This window comes from Panthera tigris, chromosome D1 (genome assembly GCF_018350195.1).
Source record: "Panthera tigris isolate Pti1 chromosome D1, P.tigris_Pti1_mat1.1, whole genome shotgun sequence".
Lineage (NCBI taxonomy): Eukaryota > Metazoa > Chordata > Mammalia > Carnivora > Felidae > Panthera > Panthera tigris.
The window spans coordinates 16,618,136-16,638,036 of NC_056669.1; the positions used below are offsets into that span (position 1 = coordinate 16,618,136).

Below are 19,901 nucleotides of genomic sequence, written 5' to 3' on the forward strand. Positions count from 1 at the left end.
CAGGCGCAAAGGTTCTGTCTGGGCCCGCCCCCGGGGGCAGGGGAGGGGTAGGCGGCGCGGAAACTTGGCCTCGGCTTTCCGGGAGCTGTGGCTCGGGAGGGGGTGGCGCAGGAAGGGTCGCTACCCAGTCGGGACCGGGCCGCCGGCTTCCCGGAGCGCCGTGCGCTCCTCCCGTCCCCGGGCTTGCGCTCTCGGAAGGGGCGCGCCCGCGCGAACCTCGCTCCCGTCACCGCCCACTCCTCCTCCCCGCGGCCGCCCCTCCCTCCGCCCGGACAGCCGGCGGCGGCTGCGGCGGCGGCCGGGAGAGGCCCCTCCTTCACGCCCTCCTTCTTTCCCTCGCTCGCAGCGGAGCGGAGCCGGCGGACGCGGCTGGGCCCCCAACCCTCCCCGGGCCATGGCCGGCAACGTGAAAAAGAGCTCTGGGGCCGGGGGCGGCGGCAGCTCCGGGGGCTCGGGCTCGGGCGGCCTGATCGGGCTCATGAAGGACGCCTTCCAGCCGCACCACCACCACCACCACCACCTCAGCCCCCACCCGCCCGGCACCGTGGACAAGAAGATGGTGGAGAAGTGCTGGAAGCTCATGGACAAGGTGAAAGGCCTGCCCAGGACCCGCGGGAGCAGGGGTGGGCGTGGGCGGAGGGGGCCGAGGGAAGGGAAGGAAGGGACAGAGGAAGCTGGGGGAGGGGATGGGTCATGCGGGGCTGGGGAGGCGAGGAGCTGGGGTGACCCGGCCGAAGGGTGGGGGACGCGGGGGTGAGGAAGAGACCGGGAAGGTGGGGGTCGGCGGTGGGGGGAAGGGCTGCGGTTGGGAGTTGGGGAACGTCGAGGTAGTGTTTGGGGGTGGCGAGACAAAGATGGGGTGGGGGCTGGGGTGAAGGTTAACTGGGAAGCCACCAGGGCGGAAGTATAATGGGGGGGTGCAGAGTTTGGGGCTCTGCAGGGTCTGGGGATGTGGGTCACGGAATTGGCCCCAGGAGGTAGGAGGGAGGGGGAGGGCGAAGAAGAGCGTGCAATTTACCGGCTGGGGCTGTTAGCTGGATGAGCAGTCGAGCTCTGAGTCGGGAATTAACGTTTATGGGCTCCGGTTGAGAGACCTGGGGTCAGGACAACTCCGTAGGCAAACTGCGCTCGGGGAGAGCCCATAGTTTTTTCTCATTAAGATATTAACACCAAGGTAAAAGAAATCGGGACGTTTAAATGGCCAAGGAAGGAACTTTCCTCCACCTCTAGCGCTGGGGCAAATTTTTATTCTCCAAAACATTGGATGTGATCCATTGCTGGTGCTGAGATTAAACCACAAGTTCTGGTTAGAAACATTATCTTCTGAAAGATGTATTAACGGAGCGTGCTAAGCAGCAGATTCTGACTTCTTCCAGATTCTGACTGCTTCCAGAACTTCCTCCTCATGCTGCTTTTAGCTGGGTTCTACTTTTTTCGTGGCCGACCTGACTCCTTGTTACAGGACCTGACTTTTAAGTTTGTTCAATGAGCTTCTTTGCTTACCTTTTTTAAAGCAAGTTTGAAAAATATCGCTTTTATAGTTAGCCATCAGGTGTGGCGTTTGGGAGAAGTTTGCCTCATTATAGTGTCTATAATGTAGTAGTCCAGAGTCCTTAAAAGTGTTTAAGCATTTTGAGAGCACCCAGTACAGTGTTTTCTTAGTATTTTTCACGTTCATTAATTAACAACTTATTTTTGGAAAATTTCATATTGTCAGTGAAAAGTAACTGGAAGTATCTGGCATATTGTAAGAGAATGGTGTTATTTCCTCCAGAGGAAAATTGGTTTTCTCTGGTTCCTCTCTAGGTCTAGGTTCCTCTTCTGTAAAGTTCTTCATGGATTGTTTTGGACTAAAACAGCTAGTAAGAATGATTATGAAACACTTGGCAAATATAAAAGTGCTGTATAAATGCTTAATAAGTCCCGTGCGTGCATTAACACTCCTGAAGTGCATACGAGTGGTTTCAGAGCCACTTTTTCGGGGCTGGTGTTTCTCATGTTAAATAATTGGTATTGTAGTTAATGATACAAGTTTTTTCATATTTATTACGTTGGTGGGTGTAGTTTTAATTTCATTATTTAGAAATTGTAATAAAACCGTTACAGAAAGTTAGGCATGTAAAGGAAACTTTAAATTCATTGACACCTTTAAAAACGTTTTTTTTTTTTCTTAAATGTTTACTTATTTTTGAGAGAGACAGAATGCAAGTGGGTGAGGGGCAGAGAGCACGGGAGACAGAATCTGAAGCAGGCTGCAGGCTCTGAGCTGTCAGCACAGAGCCCTGTGCGGGGCACGAACTCAAACCACAAGATCTTGAGATCGTGACCTGAGCCGAAGTCGGAAGTTGGACCCTCAGCCGACTGAGCCACCCAGGTGCCCCTCATTGACATCTTTTTAAAAAAATACCAGATGTATTCAAGATCTGAAGTTTGTAGGTTTGCATTTTAGGGATTTACAGCTGAGGACTGAAAAGGTTCTCCTGGATTTAAAAAAAAAAAAAAAATTGTATGTTTAATTAGTTTCTCGTGTAAGATACGTGTATGCAATATACCCAAACTTGTATGGATTAGAGACCTTTCCTTAAAAATAATACACTTTTCCTCAAACTTTTGAATCTCTATAAGGTAGTTCAAATAAGATCCTTTTTAAAGTTTTTTTCCCTCATTTCTTTAAAGTATGTGTATAAGCGATGTGATTTTTTTTCTGCAGGATGTTTAGTTGTATGGGGAGAATAGGACTCACTTTGAGTGCTTTTCAGGTTTTGATAGCTTCAAGGGAAGTAGGTGCCCAGCTTTTCCTTTCTAGTGTTGGGAGAGAGGGATGTTTTATTCTTGGGTTGCTTGTCTTAGAAGGTGATTTTTAGTAATGTCTCTGCCCCATATCACAAATTACTAGTCTTGTTTCTGGTGTATTAGGCTGCTAGGTTCATATTGCTCCCCAGATCTCCTAGTACTTTCATAAGTATTGGATTGAACTGTTTCTTTTATGCTTGCATATTTTTTTCCACGTTTTTATTTGGTAGAGTCTTAAATAAATGTCACTAACCCTTCTTCATGTGGTATGATGTAAGTGGTAAAGAACTTACTGTCAAATCCACAATTGCCCCACACATTTATTGAATTCGGTTCTGAGTCTCTCTCTCACACCTGTTCTATCCTTGTTGTTGAAGCTAGGTGAATATTATTCTAGCCTATCAATGATCAGTGTCTTGACTTCGTGCTGGGAACTTAGTCTCTTCCCCTCCCCCAGTATGAATGTGTGCAGATGGAGAAGTCGGCATAAGTCATGGGTTCTGGTCAACACAGGCCCGATTTACTAATCCATTGTGGAACTTAAACTCACTGTCGGAAAAATCCTTGTGCTGGGACACTTGTTATTAAACAAAAAACATGGTCAACCTCTATGTTGCCAGCCGAGTATATTGTAATAAATACTTGTGTAAATACCTGTGTGTGAAGAAAGTGGCTGGGAAGAGAGGATTGGGCAGGGGAGTGGAGAGAAAAATCCTATAAATTGCCTTAAATGTAAACTTAGAAGTAGTAAGGTATCTAGTGAGACTCAAAATTCCATTACGAAGTAGAGCAGGAGTTGGCAATCTGTTTTTGTCAAGGGACAGCAAATATTTTAGGCTTTGCTGGACACATACTTAGTCTTGTATTCTTTGTTACTGTTTCACAGCTCTTTAAAAAAGTAAAAGCCATTCCTAGCTTGCAGGTGGACAAAAAGAAAGGGCTGGCGGTTGTAGTTTGCCTGCCCCTGAAGCAGAGCAACATACTGGCTATATTTTAGGTCTATGTTATGTTTTTATTTCGAATTAGCTTATATCATTAAAACACTAAGGTGTTGATTTTTTTTAATGAGATATAATTTATAAGAGAATTTATAGTTCCCTTATGATTTTAAGGGAAAAAGCTTCCCTTTAAGGCATGAGTTTTAAAAAAGTATTTTCAAAAGGTGATCCTTCTGCTACCTGCCTTCTTCTGTTTGTCCCACCTCTGTCCCACCACCCCCCAAAAAATACCTTGAGTAACTTCCTGTATTTGGGAAGTAAGAGGCACTAATTAGAATTTATGATTCAGTGTATTTCATTGGACTACATCCTCCTTTCCTTCCTTCCTTCCTTCCTTCCTTCCTTCCTTCCTTCCTTCCTTCCTTCCTTCCTTTGCACACTAAGTCCCAGGCATACTGCTAGGTGTAAATTCTTACACTCCAGATTACATTACAGTGATGAGTGACTACGTAAGTATGTAAACAGTGATAGGAGATCTCTTAAGTTTAGACTTATTTTTTCTGTACATATTACTTCTGTACTCACCTTAACCTCTTGAGATTGTAAATTCCGTGAGGACAGCACAGCGACCATGATCTGCTTATCTCCTGCAGTGTCCAGTCATGAGGACTTATACAATAGTAAGAGCTTTGTAAATATTTAAATTGCTTTGTGTGTTCTGAAGGAATAACTGAAAAGAAAACGTGTGGGGGTGGGAATACATTTTAATCACATTAAACTTATTTCTTGCAGTAGCCCTTCGGTGGTATCATCTCTTTTATAGATGGAGACACTTGGGCTCAGAGATGTTACGTAATTTAATTTAGTTAATGGTGGAGCCTGACTTGGAATCCAGGATAACCCACCTCCTTAGGCTTGGTTATTTCCTCCATACAGTACCTTCTCAGGTGTTCCACAAAGCGTCAGTAACAGAAACCATTCAGCAAGTGACCTGTGTGGTTACAATAGTCCTCACGCACACACATTCATTAACGCACCCGAGCAAAGTAGACATTCTCTTTAATAATAAGGTAGCATTTAATACCATCCAGTGAAATGTCTGTTATCTGCTTTCAAGTTCAGTGTTTGCATTTCTTCAAATTAATGTGTACTGGTTACTTTGCATGGTGGTCACAGAGGCTTGTACACTTCATTTTCCTCTTCTACTTAATTTGTGTTCTCTGCGGTAGTATTTATCACTTTTTCATCCGTTTCTCCCTTCGCTAGAGCTCTTCAGGACCCAGGCTCTGTCTTGATATCAGTTCCCGGGCCTAACATGTGGTACTTGCTGAATGAAGTGCAGACATTTAACAAAATAAAATGAGGTCAAAACATAGTCCCTCCTCATTTTTTTGTATGATTGATTAGGGGGGAATCAGGTAGGGAATCCCCCCCTTTTTTTAATGTTTATTTATTTTGAGAGAGAGAAAGCAGAAGTGGGGAAGGGCAGAGGGAGAGAGAGAATCCCAAGCAGGCTCTGTGTTGTCAGTGAGGAGCCAGGCTCGGGGCTCCATGTCACAAAGTGTGAGGTCGTGACCTGAGCCGAGATCAAGAGTTGGAAGCTTAACTGACTGAGCTACCCAGGAGCCCTAGGAATCTTCTTGAGTGCTGAATTAAAGTATCATTTACTTAAATTAGTTTTACCTTTTTCGATTATAAAGGTAATATACAGTCATTGTAAAACATGATTGTGTTGTTTTTATGCTATTAACTCCCCAAAAGGATGTAAAATTCTTCATAATTTCTTACGAAATGAGCTCACTTGAGCATTTCATGTGATTCATGGTAGAAATTTTGAAAGGTATATAGAATAAAAGTGGGGTTGGGCCAGGGGAGAAGAGAATTTGTTCTGTTCATTTTATAGCTTTGGCTAAAGTTTTTGGTAATTCTTGCTATATATAGTAAACCTTGTTGTTGTTGTTTTTTTTTTTTTTAAACATACAGTGTAGACTTGGCTTCAGGAGTAGAACCCAGTGATGTACCAGTTACATATAACGACCAGTGCTCATCCTGAAAAGTGCCCTCCTTCATGCCCATCACCCATTGACCCCGCCCCCATCAACCCTCAGTTTGTTCTCTGCATTTAAGAGTCTCTTATGGAATGCCTCCCTCTCTGTTTTTATCTTATTTTTCCTTCCCTTCCTTTCTGATCATCTGTTCAGTTTCTCCGATTCCGCATGTGAGTGAAATCATGTGATAATCTTTCTCTTATTGCGCTTAGCCTAATACCCTCTAGTTCCATCTGTGTTGTTGCTCATGGCAAGATTTCATTCTTTTTCACTGTCGGGTAGTATTCCATTGTGTTTATATTATGTACCACATCTTCTTAATCTGTTCATCAGTTGATGGACATTTGGGCTCTTTCCATAATTTGGCTATTGTTGATAGCTCTGCTATAAACATTGGGGTACATGTGCCCCTTCGAATCAGCATTGTTGTATCCTTTGGCTAAATTCCTAGTAGTGCGATTGCTGGCTCGAAGATAGTTCTATTTTTAATTTTTTGAGGAACCTCCGCACTGTTTTCCAGAGTGGCCGCACCAGTTTGCATCCCCACCAATAGTGCAGTAGGGTTCCCTTTGCTCCACAACAGCTGTTGTTTCCTGAGTTGTTAATTTTTGCCATTCCGACCGGTATGAGGTGGTATCTCCTTTTGGTTTTGGTTCGTATTTCCCTGATGGCATGTTGAGCATCTTTTCATGTGTTCTGTTTGCCATCTGGATGTCTTTGGAAAAGTGTTCGTGTCTTCCGCCCAGTTCTTCACTGGATTATTTAATTTTCGGTAGTAAACCTGTTTTTAGTATGTTGTTGGTATGTTTTTAGTATACATACACTAAACCTGATATGGGGATGGCAACCATAACGTTTATGCCGTGAAAAAAACCCCATTTCCCTAATGATTAACCTAGATCATTAAAAGAAAAACAAATTAAGTATTGGTTTGGAAGCTAAGCCTAAGCTTCAATCACATTTTTTTAATGAAGCTGTTAATTCTGATCTACGTTAGGTTTGTTGAAAGTAGGGGGATTATGACAAGCAAGTCATTGTGAAATGTTTTCATGATTAGCACATTTTGTGCTGGAAGGAAATAGGTGGGAGTAGTCAACCAGGAGCACTGGAAGCCAGCCTCAGCTCTGTCCCCACAATGTTCCTTCCTGCAGCAGCTTCCAAAAGGAGGAGGGGAAAAGGGTGCAAATTTCAAGCCCTGGGAAGATTGGGTGCTACTCTCATAGATGCTCCTGCGATTCCTTCAGAAGAAATCCACAGATGACTCTGGGTCTCCTGTCTGCAGCTTTTGGGATGGATGATGAGTCTTTCTTAGCAGACTCTGCTTCCTGGGCACCCTGTCAGAACCATCTCTGGTCACTGCCTTTCCTCTGGCTCTGGGATCAGCCATGAGGAAGTCTTAAAATGAGACCAGCTTATTGGTAGTTCAGTGAATGGGATGGGATCCTAATTCCTGCCTCTTCCTTTCTTAGACCTGCTTTGCATAGGTGTAACACTCTTTATGAAAAACAGTTTAATGCAGAACAAAATGTCTCCCTTTACTCTCATACCTTCAAGTGACTACCTCTCCAGAGGTACCTGGCATCTATAGCTTACAGTCTGTCCTTATCCCTTTCCCTAAGTGGCTCTGAGAAGGTTGGATGGACACCTTTTGCCCTTGAAAGACTTATCAACTTGAGCAAGTTACTGACTTCTTAGCATTTACTCCCTAAGACTGATAGCTGAGTTCTAATCATTCCTTATATTGTAGACCAGTTTACAGTTTCACATCTGATACATCAAAAATCTCAAAACAGTGTGTTTTAGGAGAATGAAACTGAGATTCAGAGAGATTAAATAACCTAAGTCACCCACCCATCTAATACTTTTGTTTTTTTCTGTGGATCTTGAACTGGTATTCAGATTCTGTTAAGTGATTCTTATAAACAAGTGCTTCTCATACTTTAACATGAATTCAGACCATCTGGGGATCTTGTTAAAAATGTAGAGGCTGAATAGATCTGGGTGGGGCCCTCGATTCTGTAGTCCTGACCAGCTCTCAGGTGATGTCCATGCAGCTGGCAAAAGGACTGTGCTTGAAGTACCAAACCTCCATACCACAATTGCTTTTATTTTAGGTAAGCTTGCTGGATTTTTTTTTTTTTTTTTGAAGGAATGGCAATAGGATATCTTGTTTATATTGAAGATTTTAATTATTATGTTCTTAAATTTCAAAAGTAATTTATACTCAGAATTAAACATTTTTAAACCAAAGGGGGATTCTTTTTAATTAAAAGAATATTTTTTAAGTTTATTTGAGACAGAGAGAAAGGAAGGGGATCAGAGAGAGGAAGGGAGAGAATCCCAAACAGGCTCCGTGCTGTCAGTGCAGATCCGGACTCAGGTCTTGATCTCATGAACTGTGAGATCATGACCTGAGCCAAAACCAGAGTCGGTTGCTTAACTGACTGAGCCACCCACGTACCTCAAAAGTGGGACTTTAAACAAAAATGGTTCTAGAATTTTTTTTTTTTTATTTGCTAAATTGTGGAGATTTTCCATGTTAGTACCACATATAGGTCTTCCTGAAGTTTAAGGATTGTATAAGATTTCATAATTAAATATGTTTACTGAATTCATATTAACAATCTTTTTGTTTGTTTTATTATTTCTTTAGAGAGCGTGCAGGGGAGGCACAGAGAGAGGGGAAAGAGAATCTTAAACAGGTTCCATGCTCAGTATCGAGCCCCTATGTGGGGCTCAGTCTCCCGACTGTGAGATCATGACTTGAGCTGAAATCAAGAGTCAGATGCTTAACTGTGCCACCCAGGCACAGTATTGATGATCTTCTAGGTTATTTCTGATTTTAAATATTAGAAACTGTGCTGTAGTGACTATCCATTTTGTGGTTTCTGAATATTTCTTTAGAATAAACTCCCAGAAATGCAATGTGCTGCGTCAAAGGACTCGCACGTCAAAGTTTTAAAAATATATATATGCCCTCCAAAAATATATATTGCCCTCCAAAAAGTTTGCTTCCGACCACAATCTTTGTCTAGTTTGTTGATTTAAATGATTCCTGGGGCACCTGGGTGGCTCAGTCGGGTAAGCGTCCGACTCTTGGTTTCGACTCAGGTCATGATCTCATGGTTCAGGGACGCTGATAGCGTGGAGCCTGCTTGGGGTTCTCTTTCTCCCTCTCTCTGCCCCTCCCCTGCTTGCTCTCTCTCTTTCTCTCTCAAAATAAATAAACATTTAAAAATATATATGATTCCTTGTTACCTTAGGTGAAAATTATGGTGGATCTGGTCGCAGTCACACTTTTCCTGAACTCAAGCTATATGCCTGGTGCTGGAGAGTTAAAGATGAATCAGTGTACTCAGACTCTGGTGATGTAACTGGAGTCGTACAAAGGCTCTGGGAAGCCTCTGTGGGAATCATTAGGCAAACCATGACTTAGTCCCTGAGGACACGAGAAAGGGGACTGGGAATGGGGAGGGCTTTAGAGCAAATTGGTGCCTCTGCGATATCCTGAGCCACAGTTACATCTCAGTTGGGCCTGACATCCAAAAGCGATGCTAAAATCGTCTAATTTCTAGCTCATGCTGAGTATTTGGTTTGAAGTTGCACCAGTGAGTCCGGATAGAGATTTTTTTTTTTCCTTTTAAAAATAGGATATGTGTATAAAAACTGCATGTTTAAACTATCAGCACATGTAGTTTCTTTAATATCGTACATTGTGTTGGATGTATTTTTTTTGTGTGCGCAGCTAATGTGATAAATGAAAGTAATGAGATTGGTAATTAGTTGTAAGTGGCATAGTGTCTTTAATAAATAGTGTTGGGTGGTATTTGAGAAGTGTTAGGTAGTAATTACAGTTCAAATCCCTGAATGGAGTTTTGATAAATCAATAATGGAGAATAGTAATTAGAAGTAAAAGGCTTTTTTCTTGGGGTCGTTATCTAGTGATGATATGTTTCTTAAAAAAAAAAAAGTATAGGTTTCTGATTTCTCTTTAAAAAATATTTAAAAGCTTCGCTGTACATTTATGCTTGTAAAACTTAAATCTCTTCAAGTTTCTGTGTTGATGAGTTTCTAAAACTTGAAGCTTTAAGAAGATGTTAAGAAACACTTAACAAGGCTTTAGCAATTAATTGATCATTCTCATTTATAGAGGCAGAAATTCAGATCCAGAGAGGTGAATAAACTTGCCTAATGTCAACAGAGCCAGTTAATGTTGGTCATCAGACTAGAACCCAGGTTTCCAGACCTGGTGTCCTCCCTGCTATATCTCCTGCTCCCTTGAGCAATATGGAGCCTTTTAAAACTGTAGTCAGATTCTACATGTTTTATGTTGAATTCAACATACTGAATACTCATTAAAAAAAAAATTTTTTTTTATGTTTATTTCTGAGACAGAGACAGAGCATGAGTGGGGGAGGGGCAGAGAGAGAGGGAGACAGAGTATCAGAAGCAGGTCCCAGGCTCTGAGTTGTCAGCACAGAGCCCGACGCGGGGCTCCAACTCATAGACGATGAGATCATGACCTGAGCCGAAGTCGGTCGCTCAACCGACTGAGCCACCCAGGTGCCCCTGAATACTCATTTTTAAAGTATAAAGCTTAATCACGTTAAAATATTTTAGTGTTTATTTTTGAGAGCATGAGCAGGGGAAGGGCAGAGAGAGAGGGGACACAGAATCCGAAGCAGGCTCTAGGCTCTGAGCTGTCAGCACAGAGCCCGACGCGGGGCTGGAACCCACGAGCTGTGAGATGACCTGAGCTGAAGTTGGACGCTTAGCCAGCTGAGCCACCCAGGCACCCCTATCATGTTTTAACATATAAAAATGTTTGAAAAAACTTCCATGGATAAGTTGAGGTCTGTAGAGATAAAAATACTTAGTCATTCATAGTCCTATATGCTTAGAGTTTTCTGCCTAATTAGAAATTCACATTCCTTAGTGTTAGAAAGGAGTCTGTGTTCAGAGTAGAATTAGGTTTAGGCACTGTTCTTGGTACCTTTTCTCTTTTTATAAATTTAGCTATTTCCAAGCATAATTGTATTCCTCTTTATTGTGACCATAGCACTTTCCAAATTTTTTACTATTGACCATTGAGCCATGGCAGAAGCAAAGGGAGGAGCGAGGCCAATGAGAAAGCTATTATGAATGGGCTGTATGGCAGCTGTACAAGGATGCTGTTGCTTTCCCAGAGCTAAGCACGTTTCTTTTTGGCGTTGTTTTGAGTGACGCTGTAAATGTACAGGCAGAAGTAAACAAAAGGAAGCCATTTTTGCTATTGCAAGACTTGGAAGGCAAAATAAAGTTGGCCAAATGGAGGACACACTAAGCAGGAAAATATTTTATCTTTTTAGAAATTGGGGGGGGGGAATGTTTTTTAAGCTCAGAGTGTCCATTTATGCTTTAACTATGACTGCTAATTTAAAGTTCACTAAGTAGTAAAGGCAGGTTGTTAGCTTTTGAAGTTTGTTGACTATTGACTTGAATTATTCACAAAGCCTTTTTTGAACTTTTTCCCTAGGGATTATACATATTTAGGGTGTTTCTAGAAGATTTTAACATCAAAAGGGTAGGTCTCTATGTTTTCTTTATGTCTGCATTAGTGTTAAAAACTCAAGAGCTAGTGGTAGAATGCGGATTTCCCTGGTCATTGGAGGATTCATCTCAAAAAGATCTTGAGAAAAGCAGACATTTAATCTACAAATGATCTTTACAAGGTCACATTTGAAGGAGGGACAAATAATACTTGTGGAAGGTACATGGTACCAGCTTGAAAATGCAAGCAAATCAGATGTTTTGGAGACATTTTTTAACGGATGATATTTTAAATCTGGTATGTTATGAGAAGTGATATATTTTTCAATTAATTGTCATAAACATTTATTGATTGCATATTATAGGTTGGACATTGTATGTAAGACTAAGCAATTTTATTTTCATTTTGTTAGAAGGAAGCATGTCTTTTTTCCAGAGGTATTAGGCTAATATTGCATTTTAACCTAAGTTCTGTGAAGTTAATGCATTTACTTCTCTTTTTTTTCACATTTATTTATTTATTTTGAGAGAGACAGAGACAGTGTGAGTGGGGGAGAGGCAGAGAGAGAGGGAGACAGATAATCCCAAGCAGGCTGTGCACTGTCAGTGCGGAGCCCGATGTAGGGCTCGAACTCATGAAACTGTGAGATCATGACCTGAGCCGAAATCAAGAGTTGGACGCTTAACGGACAGAGCTAACTAGGGACCCCAGTGCCCTTATCTTTAAATAGGGAGACCATGTGGGTTGGTGTGTATCGCCCTGGATATAAATGGAAACTCTTATTGGGAGCTCTGCTGGATTTGTGCCTTTGAAGGAGTGGTGGTTACTGTAGCTTTTGCAGATCGTAGGTTACCCTGTTCTCGGGTGGCCTGCTGCCTTTTCTCTATCCTTTGGTCATCAGTCAGAGAGCATGCAGGATTAGGAAGTTGGAGTGGCGTGAACCAAGATGGTAGAAATAATGGTACCAGTTCCTGGGAGTCATCAAAGGGTGATGTGTTCTCTCTCACTCATCTTCGGTACATAATTCCTGCCTACCCTGAAGATAAGCCTGGTCAAGTTGTATGGAAATGGGGAGGGGAACTAACCTATTGAGTGCCTACTTTATTGGAAGTTATACAGGCCTTTCATAAGTGTTTATTGTGAGTAGGTATTATCTCTGTTTTTGCAGATAATTTTTTAATTTTAATTGAAAGCTTAAACATTTTTAATTTTTTAAAAATTTCATTGAAAATTTAAAAAGGCTGTATTTTAGGCTTTATTGTAATATCTCCTTGTTAATTCCCTCCCTCTTCCACATCTCTCTCTTGCTCTCTCTACTTTGCTGTCTCCATTTTAGTCTCACTGATGTTTTTATTCTTCAAACAAATCTAGACCTGTTTCACTTTTGGACTTAAAGATGACCCGTCCTCTGGGCTCCTCTTCTGCTGCTACTACCTGGCCAGCTCCTTTGTGTAATTTCAACTTTTAGTCCAGATTCATCTCAGAGAAGCTTTCCCTGTTACTGGCCTAGAGGAGTTGTTCAGCATATTCTTACTATATTACTCTAATTCTTTGCATTGAGTGTGCTGTTTTTCTTTATATTGAAGTATAATTGACATGGAACATTCTGTTAGTTTCAGGTGTATAACATGATTCTGTGTTTGTATACATTACCGAACGATCACCACAATAAGTATGGTTACCGTCTGTCACCATACAGAATTACAAACCTGTCCTCACAAAAATTTTTTTCTTACAATGAGAACTTGTGCGATTTACTCTCTTAGCAACTCTCAAGTATGCAGTACAGTATTATTGACTGTAGTCCCCAAGCTGTATATTACATTCCCACGACTGAAGTTTATACTTTTTGACTCCCTTCGCTCATTTTGCTGACCTCCCAATCCCCCCTCCCCTCTGGCAACCATGAATTTTTTTTCTCTGTATCTATGAGTTTTATTTGCTTGTTTTATTTTTTTAGATTCTACATGTAAGTGAAATCATACGGTATTTGTCTTTCTCTGCCTTATTTCACAGCAGAATACCTTCAGGGTCCATCCATGTTGTCAAAGACGGTGAGATTTTATTTTTTTTTATGGCTGAGTAGTAGTCTCTTGTGCATATATACCACATCTTTTCAAGTTCTTAGTTCAGGATTACACTTTTTATTTTATTTTTTAAACATGTTTGTTTAGTTATTTTGAGAGGGAAAGAGTGCGAGCAGAGGAGGGGCAGAGAGAGGAAGAGAGAGATATTCCCGGTTGGCAGTGCAGAGCCTGATTCTGGGCTCAGTCCCGCGACCCATGAGATCATGACCTGAGTTTAAATCACAAGTCAGACACTTAATTGACTGAGCCACCCAGGCACCCCCTACCACGTCGTCTTTATCCATTTATCCATCAGCGGACACTTAGATTGTTTTCGTATGTCGGCTCTTGTAAATCATGCTGCAGTGAGCATGGGGGTACATGTATCTTTTCAAATTAGTTTTTTGTTGTCTTCAGATAAATATCTGGAAGTGGAATTATTGGATTCTATGGTAGTTCTATTTTTAATTAAAACAATTTTTTTTAAGTTAGAGAGAGAGAGAGAGTGAGCGAGCAGGGAAGGGCAGAGAGAGAGGGAGAGAGGAAATCTCAAGCAGGCTCTGCACTGTCAGCACGAAGCCTGATGCGGGACTTGAACTCATGAACCGTGAGGTCATGAGCTGAGCCAAAACCAAGAGTCAGACGCTCAGCTGACTGAGCCACCTAAGTACGCCTCTATTTTTAATTAAAAAAAAAAAAAATTTTTTTTTTTTAAATGTTTATTTATTTTTGAGACAGAGAGAGACAGAGCATGAACAGGGGAGGGGCAGAGAGACAGGGAGACACAGAATCGGAAGCAGGCTCCAGGCTCTGAGCTGTCAGCACAGAGCCCGACGCGGGGCTTGAACTCACGGACTGTGAGATCACGACCTGAGCCAAAGTCGGATGCTTAACCGACTGAGCCACCCAGGCGCCCCATATTTTTAATTTTTTAAGGAACCTCCATACTATTTTCCATATGACTGCGCCAATTGACATTCCCACCAAGAGTGCATGAGGGTTCCCTTTTCTCTACATCCTTGTCAACACTTCTTTTTGATACTAAACATTCTGACAGGAATATGGTGGTATCTCATTGTGGGTTTGATTTGCATTTCCCTGATGATTAGTGATGTTGGTCATGTGCCTGTTGGTCATCTGAATGTCTTCTGGGGAAAAATGTCTATTGAGACTTTTGCCCACGTGAAAATCAAGAGTTTTAAAAAAGTTTTTTTGTTGAGTTATAAATGTTCTTTATGTGTTTTGCATGTTAACCCCTTACCAGATACATGATTTGCAAATATCATCTCCCATTCAGTAGGTTGCCTTTTCATTTTGTTGATGGCTTCCTTTGCTGTGCAGGAACTTTTTAGTTTGATGTTGTACCATTTATTTTTGCTTTCTTGCCCTTGCTTTTGGAGTTTGATCCAAAAAATCCTCATCAAGACCCATGTCCAGGAGCTTGCCACCTGTATTTTCTTCTGGGAGTTTTATGGTTTCAGGTCTTAGAACTTTGTATTTTTTTACTTCTTTTTTATAGTTTATTGCCTGATTGCTCTCCGATTCAGGCATGTCGTCTTTTCACTTCTTTATCCCAGTGCTTGGCATATATTTATTGAATACGTGCACTGAGAAAAGTCAAAACCATCAGGAACAGCCTTCAGCTTACTGCCTTCATATCTCTGAGTTTATCTCTGAACCTGCCCTCCCTGCCTTTCTTCTGTTTTAGAGGAAGGAGGTAGCCTTTCTTTTAATGGTGTTTAGTGTTTCTAGCTGTGTGGTAGATCTCATTCCCTGTTGTTTGCCAGAAACCTTAGCTTTTCGTTTATCTTTTTCTCTTCTGATTCTTTCTACATATAAATCATGTCCAATTTTCTCTGAAAATAAAACCCTTTAGTTATAGACCTCTTGTAGTCTTTGTTGGGTCTTGATCTCTTAGTCTTATTGTCAGACTCTCCTACCTCCCTCCATGGACTAACCTAAGGAAGCTCTCATTTTAGTTTTTATTATAAATATACTGTAAAAATATATTCTGAATTATAAACAACTGACTTACAAATGAGGTTTTGGAATGTAACACTTGTAAATTGGAGACTGTTTTATTAATATGAGTTCTTGCTGTTAGCATATAGTTGTCTTCTGAGGTAGAGTTTTTTTTTTTTTTTTCTTGGCTGTGTTGTTCCCTTTTGGCTTAAACCTTTGATAGGATGAGCAGCTTCCTAAAACACTGTTAAAATATTCATACATCAGATATTTATATTGATGCAGCTTGTGTTGATTTGGTAGGGTTCTATGGGACTATTTTTCAAGAGTTCAGGAAATGGTGTACAGAGAATAGAACACCTACCTGGCTTTAAAAATGTATCGACTTACTCATCGTTTGAAGAGTCACTGATGATTAGTTATTAAATGGGAATTTTACAGTTATTCTAGATGGACCTCATGTTTCCACTTCTGGGGCACCTATCCTAAGGAAATAATCTAATGTACAGAAGAGTACCATGCCCAGTGATGTCCATCACAGTGATACTTGGAGCAGTAAAGACTTGAAAACAATGTAAACGTTAAAACAAATGGGGGGGGGGGATGTTTGAGATATGTTATGGTATATCCATAGAATGGAATCATTTAAACATCACAAAAAGGTTTATAATGAGCTTTTGTTGACTCAAGGAAGAAATCGGTGTTTTTAAGCGTGAAATAAAAAGCAAGATGTTACACTTCTCTCCTCCGACTGGTACACAATGTTAGGTAAGTTTCAAACCAAATATTGCTGATAATTAGAAAAACCAGAAGACCCTCAAGAGCTGTGAAGGCAGTAAGGAATTACGAGGCCAGGTTCTGGAAGATACGGAAAGCTCTGAGAAGTTTGCCTGATGTTTGAGGCTACCTTGCCCATGAGGTCATGGCTGATTCTGGAAGCGACCGTTGAAAGGCTGAGTAGACTTTTCAAGATACGGATGTCGAGGAAAAAAAATTGGAATTAGAGCCTGCCAAGGTAGAGGGCCTTGGGAAACTCTAGGTTTTGGGGTTGGGTCCCTCAGGGCCTAAATTGTAGGAGTAAGGGTGAAACGGAAGTAGACTAGTCTTTATAGGGACTAGAGTCCAGTTTTTCAATCTGTTCGATTCTGGATTACATGAAGGTGGTCTGGGATTCCTAATGTCCCCAGCCTTTTGTCTGCCAGAAGCAAAAGTAAACCCTTTCTGAATAACATCATCCGTGGCCTCAGGTTGTCTCTATAATTCTTTTTTATAATTTTTTTGATGTTTATTTCTGAGAAACAGAGACAGAGTGCGAGTGGGGGAAGGGCAGAGAGAGAGGGAGATACAGAATCCAAAGCAGGCTCCACACTGTCAGCACAAAGCCCGATGCGGGGCTCGAACCCATGAACTCTGAGTTCATGACCTGAGCTGAAGTTGGACGCCCAACCGACTGAGCCACCCAGGCACCCCTCTATAATTTTTAAAAAATGTTTATTTATTGAGAGAGAGAGAGAGAGTGTGCGAGTGTGCACATGAGAGGGGGAGGGCAGAGAGTGTGGGAAAGAGAGAATCCCAAGCAAGTTCTGTACTGTCAGCACAGAGCTCAATGCGGGGCTTGATCTCACAAACCGTGGGATCGTGACCTGAGTTGAAATTGAAATCAAGAGTTGGACACTTAACTGACTGAGTCACCCATGTGCCCCTCTATAATTTTTTGTATACAGTGTCCAACATTCAGTAAAAAATAAATAGACGTATGAAAAGACAAAATGCAACTGGAAACCAAAAGGAAAAATTGACAATAGAAATATACCCATAGGACAAGCAGAGATATTTGAGTTATCAGTCATGAACTTAATAAATCTGTGATTAATGTGTTAGAATAATTAAAGATAAAATTGGTAACTTTGAGATTTGAAATAATGAATTAGAAATTCTGAAACCGAAAAACACAAGAACTGATGATTAGGAACTCAGTGAATGGGTTTAATAGCAGATACAAGTGAAGAGAAAATTAGGAAAGTGAAAGATAAAAAAATTCAGACTAAGGCACTGAGAGGCAGAAGGATGGAGAAGACCGAAGAGTGTAAAGGACAAATGGAATATGATGAAAAGGTCTTTATGTATAAGTAATTGAAGTCCCAGAAAGAGAGGAGAAAGGAAATGGCACAGTAGCAATTACAGGTGTGCCTTGTTTTATTGTGCTTTGCAGATACTGCATTTTTTTTTTCTTTTTTTACAAATTGGGTTTGTGGCAACCCTTTACTCCATTATTCCAACAGCATTTGCTCACTTTGTGTCTCTGTCATATGGTAAATTCCCCCAGTATTTCAGACTTTCTTATTTACATTTGTTACGGCGATCAGTGATCTTTGATATTCCTATTCTAGTTTTGGGGCACCATGAACCACACCCATGTGAAATGGTGAACTTTTTTTTTTTTTTTTTTTTTAAATAAGCTCTATGCCCAATGTGGGGCTTGAACTCATGACCCTAAAATCAAGAGTTGTGTGTTGTGCTGAGCCAGCCAGGTGCTCCTAAAATGGTGAACTTAATTGATAAATGTGGTATGTGTTCTGACTACTCCATTGACCAGATTCCTCCTCTCTCTCCCTCTCGTATGGCCTATTTCCTGAGATACAACAATATTGAAATTAGGTCATTTAATGACCCTGTAATGGCCTCTTAAGTGTTCGGGTAAAAGGAAGAGTGGCAGGTCTCTCACTTTAAATCAAAAACTAGAAATGATTAAGCTTAGCGAGGAAGTCCTATCTAAAGCTGAGATAGGCTGAAATCTGTGCCTCTTGCACCAGTTAGCCAAGTTGAGTGCAAAGGAAAAGTTACTGAAGGAAATTAAAAGTGCTACCTACTCCAGTGAACACACAATTGATAAAAGCAAAACAGTCTTACTGCAGATGTGGAGAAACTTTGAGTGGTCTGGATAGAAGACCAAACCAGCCCCAACATTCCCTTAAGCCAATAAGAGGGTGGGGGAAGCTGCAGAAGAGAAGTTTGAAGCTGGCAGAGGCTGGCTCTTGAGGTTGAAGGGAAGACGCTGTCTCCATAACACAGAAATGCAAGTTGAGGCAGCAAGTGCTGGTGTAGAAAGAAGCTGCAGCGGGCTATCCAGAAGATCTAGCTTAGATAGTGAATGTGGCTGCATTAAACAAGTTTTCAGTGTAGATGAAACAGCCTTCTATCAGATGAAGACACCGTCTAGGACTTTCATCAGTGGAGAGAAATCAGTGCCTGGCTTCAAATCTTCACGGGGCAGGCCGACTCTCTTGTTGAGGGGCTAATGCAGCTGGTGACTAAGTTGAAGCCACTGCTCATTTACTACTCCAAAATCCTAGGGCCCTTAAGAATTATGCTAAATCTACTCTGCTTGTGCTCTGTAAATGGAACAACAAAACCTTGATGATAGCACAACTGTTTACAACATGGTTTACTGAATATTTTAAGCCTACCTTGGAGACCTGCTCAGAGTAAAAAAAAAAAAAAAAAAAGATGATTTCAGGGGCGCCTGGGTGGCTCAGTTAAGCATCCGACTTTGGCTCAGATCATGATCTCACAGTTCATGAGTTCAAGCCCCGCATCGGGCTCTGGGCTAACAGCTCAGAACCTGGAGCCTGCTTCAGGTTCCGTGTCTCCCTCTCTCTCTGCCCCTTCCCCACTTGGTTTTTCTCTCTCAAAAGTAAATACTAAAAAAAATTATTTCAAAATATTACTGTTCATTGACATTGCTCCTCGTCACCCAGGAGGTCTGATGGAGATGTATAAGGTTAATGTTGTTTTCATGCCTGCTAACACCGCATTTAATTAACACCGATTTTCAAGTTTTACTGCTCAAGAACTACATTTCATAAGTCTATAGCTGCCACAGATAGTGATTCCTCTATGGATCTGAGCAAAGTCCATTGAAAACCCCTGGAAAGGATTTACCATTCTAGATGACATTGAGAACATTCTTGATTCATGGGAAGAAGTCAAAATATCAACATTAACAGGAATCTGGAAGAAGTTGATTGTAACCCTCATGTAGACTTTGAGGGGTTCAGGACCTCAGGGCAGGAAGTAGCTGCAGGTGTGATAGAAATAACAAGAGAACTAGTTGGAGAAGCAGAGCCCAAAGATGGGACTGCATGGCTGTAATCTCAGGATCAAACTTGAACAGAGGAGGAGTTACATCTTACAGAGGAGCGAAGAAACTGGTTTCTTGAGATAGAATCTCCTGGGGAAGATGCTGTGAAGGCTGTTGAAATGGTAGCAAAGGATTTAGAATGTGACATAAACTTACTTAATAAAGCAGTGGAAGGATTTGAGAGGACTGAAAGATTTTCAAAGAATTTCTTCTGTGGGCATAATGCTATCAAAGAACATCTCCTGGTACAGAGAACTCAATCATGAAAGGAAGAGTGCATCGAAGCAGCAGACTTCACTGTTGTCTTAATTTAAGAAGTTGCCATAGCCACCCAACCTTCAGCAGCCACCACCCTGGTCAGTCAGCCGTCAGCATTGAGTCAGGACCCTCCACCATCAAAAAGGTTACAACTCACTAAAAGCT

General features: G+C 41.4%; 1 protein-coding gene across 1 annotated transcript in view; it reads left to right on the top strand.

Moving 5' to 3' along the window:
- Window positions 1–61: 61 nt before the first annotated feature.
- CBL (Cbl proto-oncogene) overlaps window positions 62–19,901 on the top strand; it is an 83,974-nt gene continuing 64,134 nt past the window's right edge. The window contains 1 exon segment of the mRNA XM_042958743.1: window positions 62–589. Coding sequence (XP_042814677.1) covers window positions 395–589 — 195 coding nt within the window. The 5' untranslated portion in view covers window positions 62–394.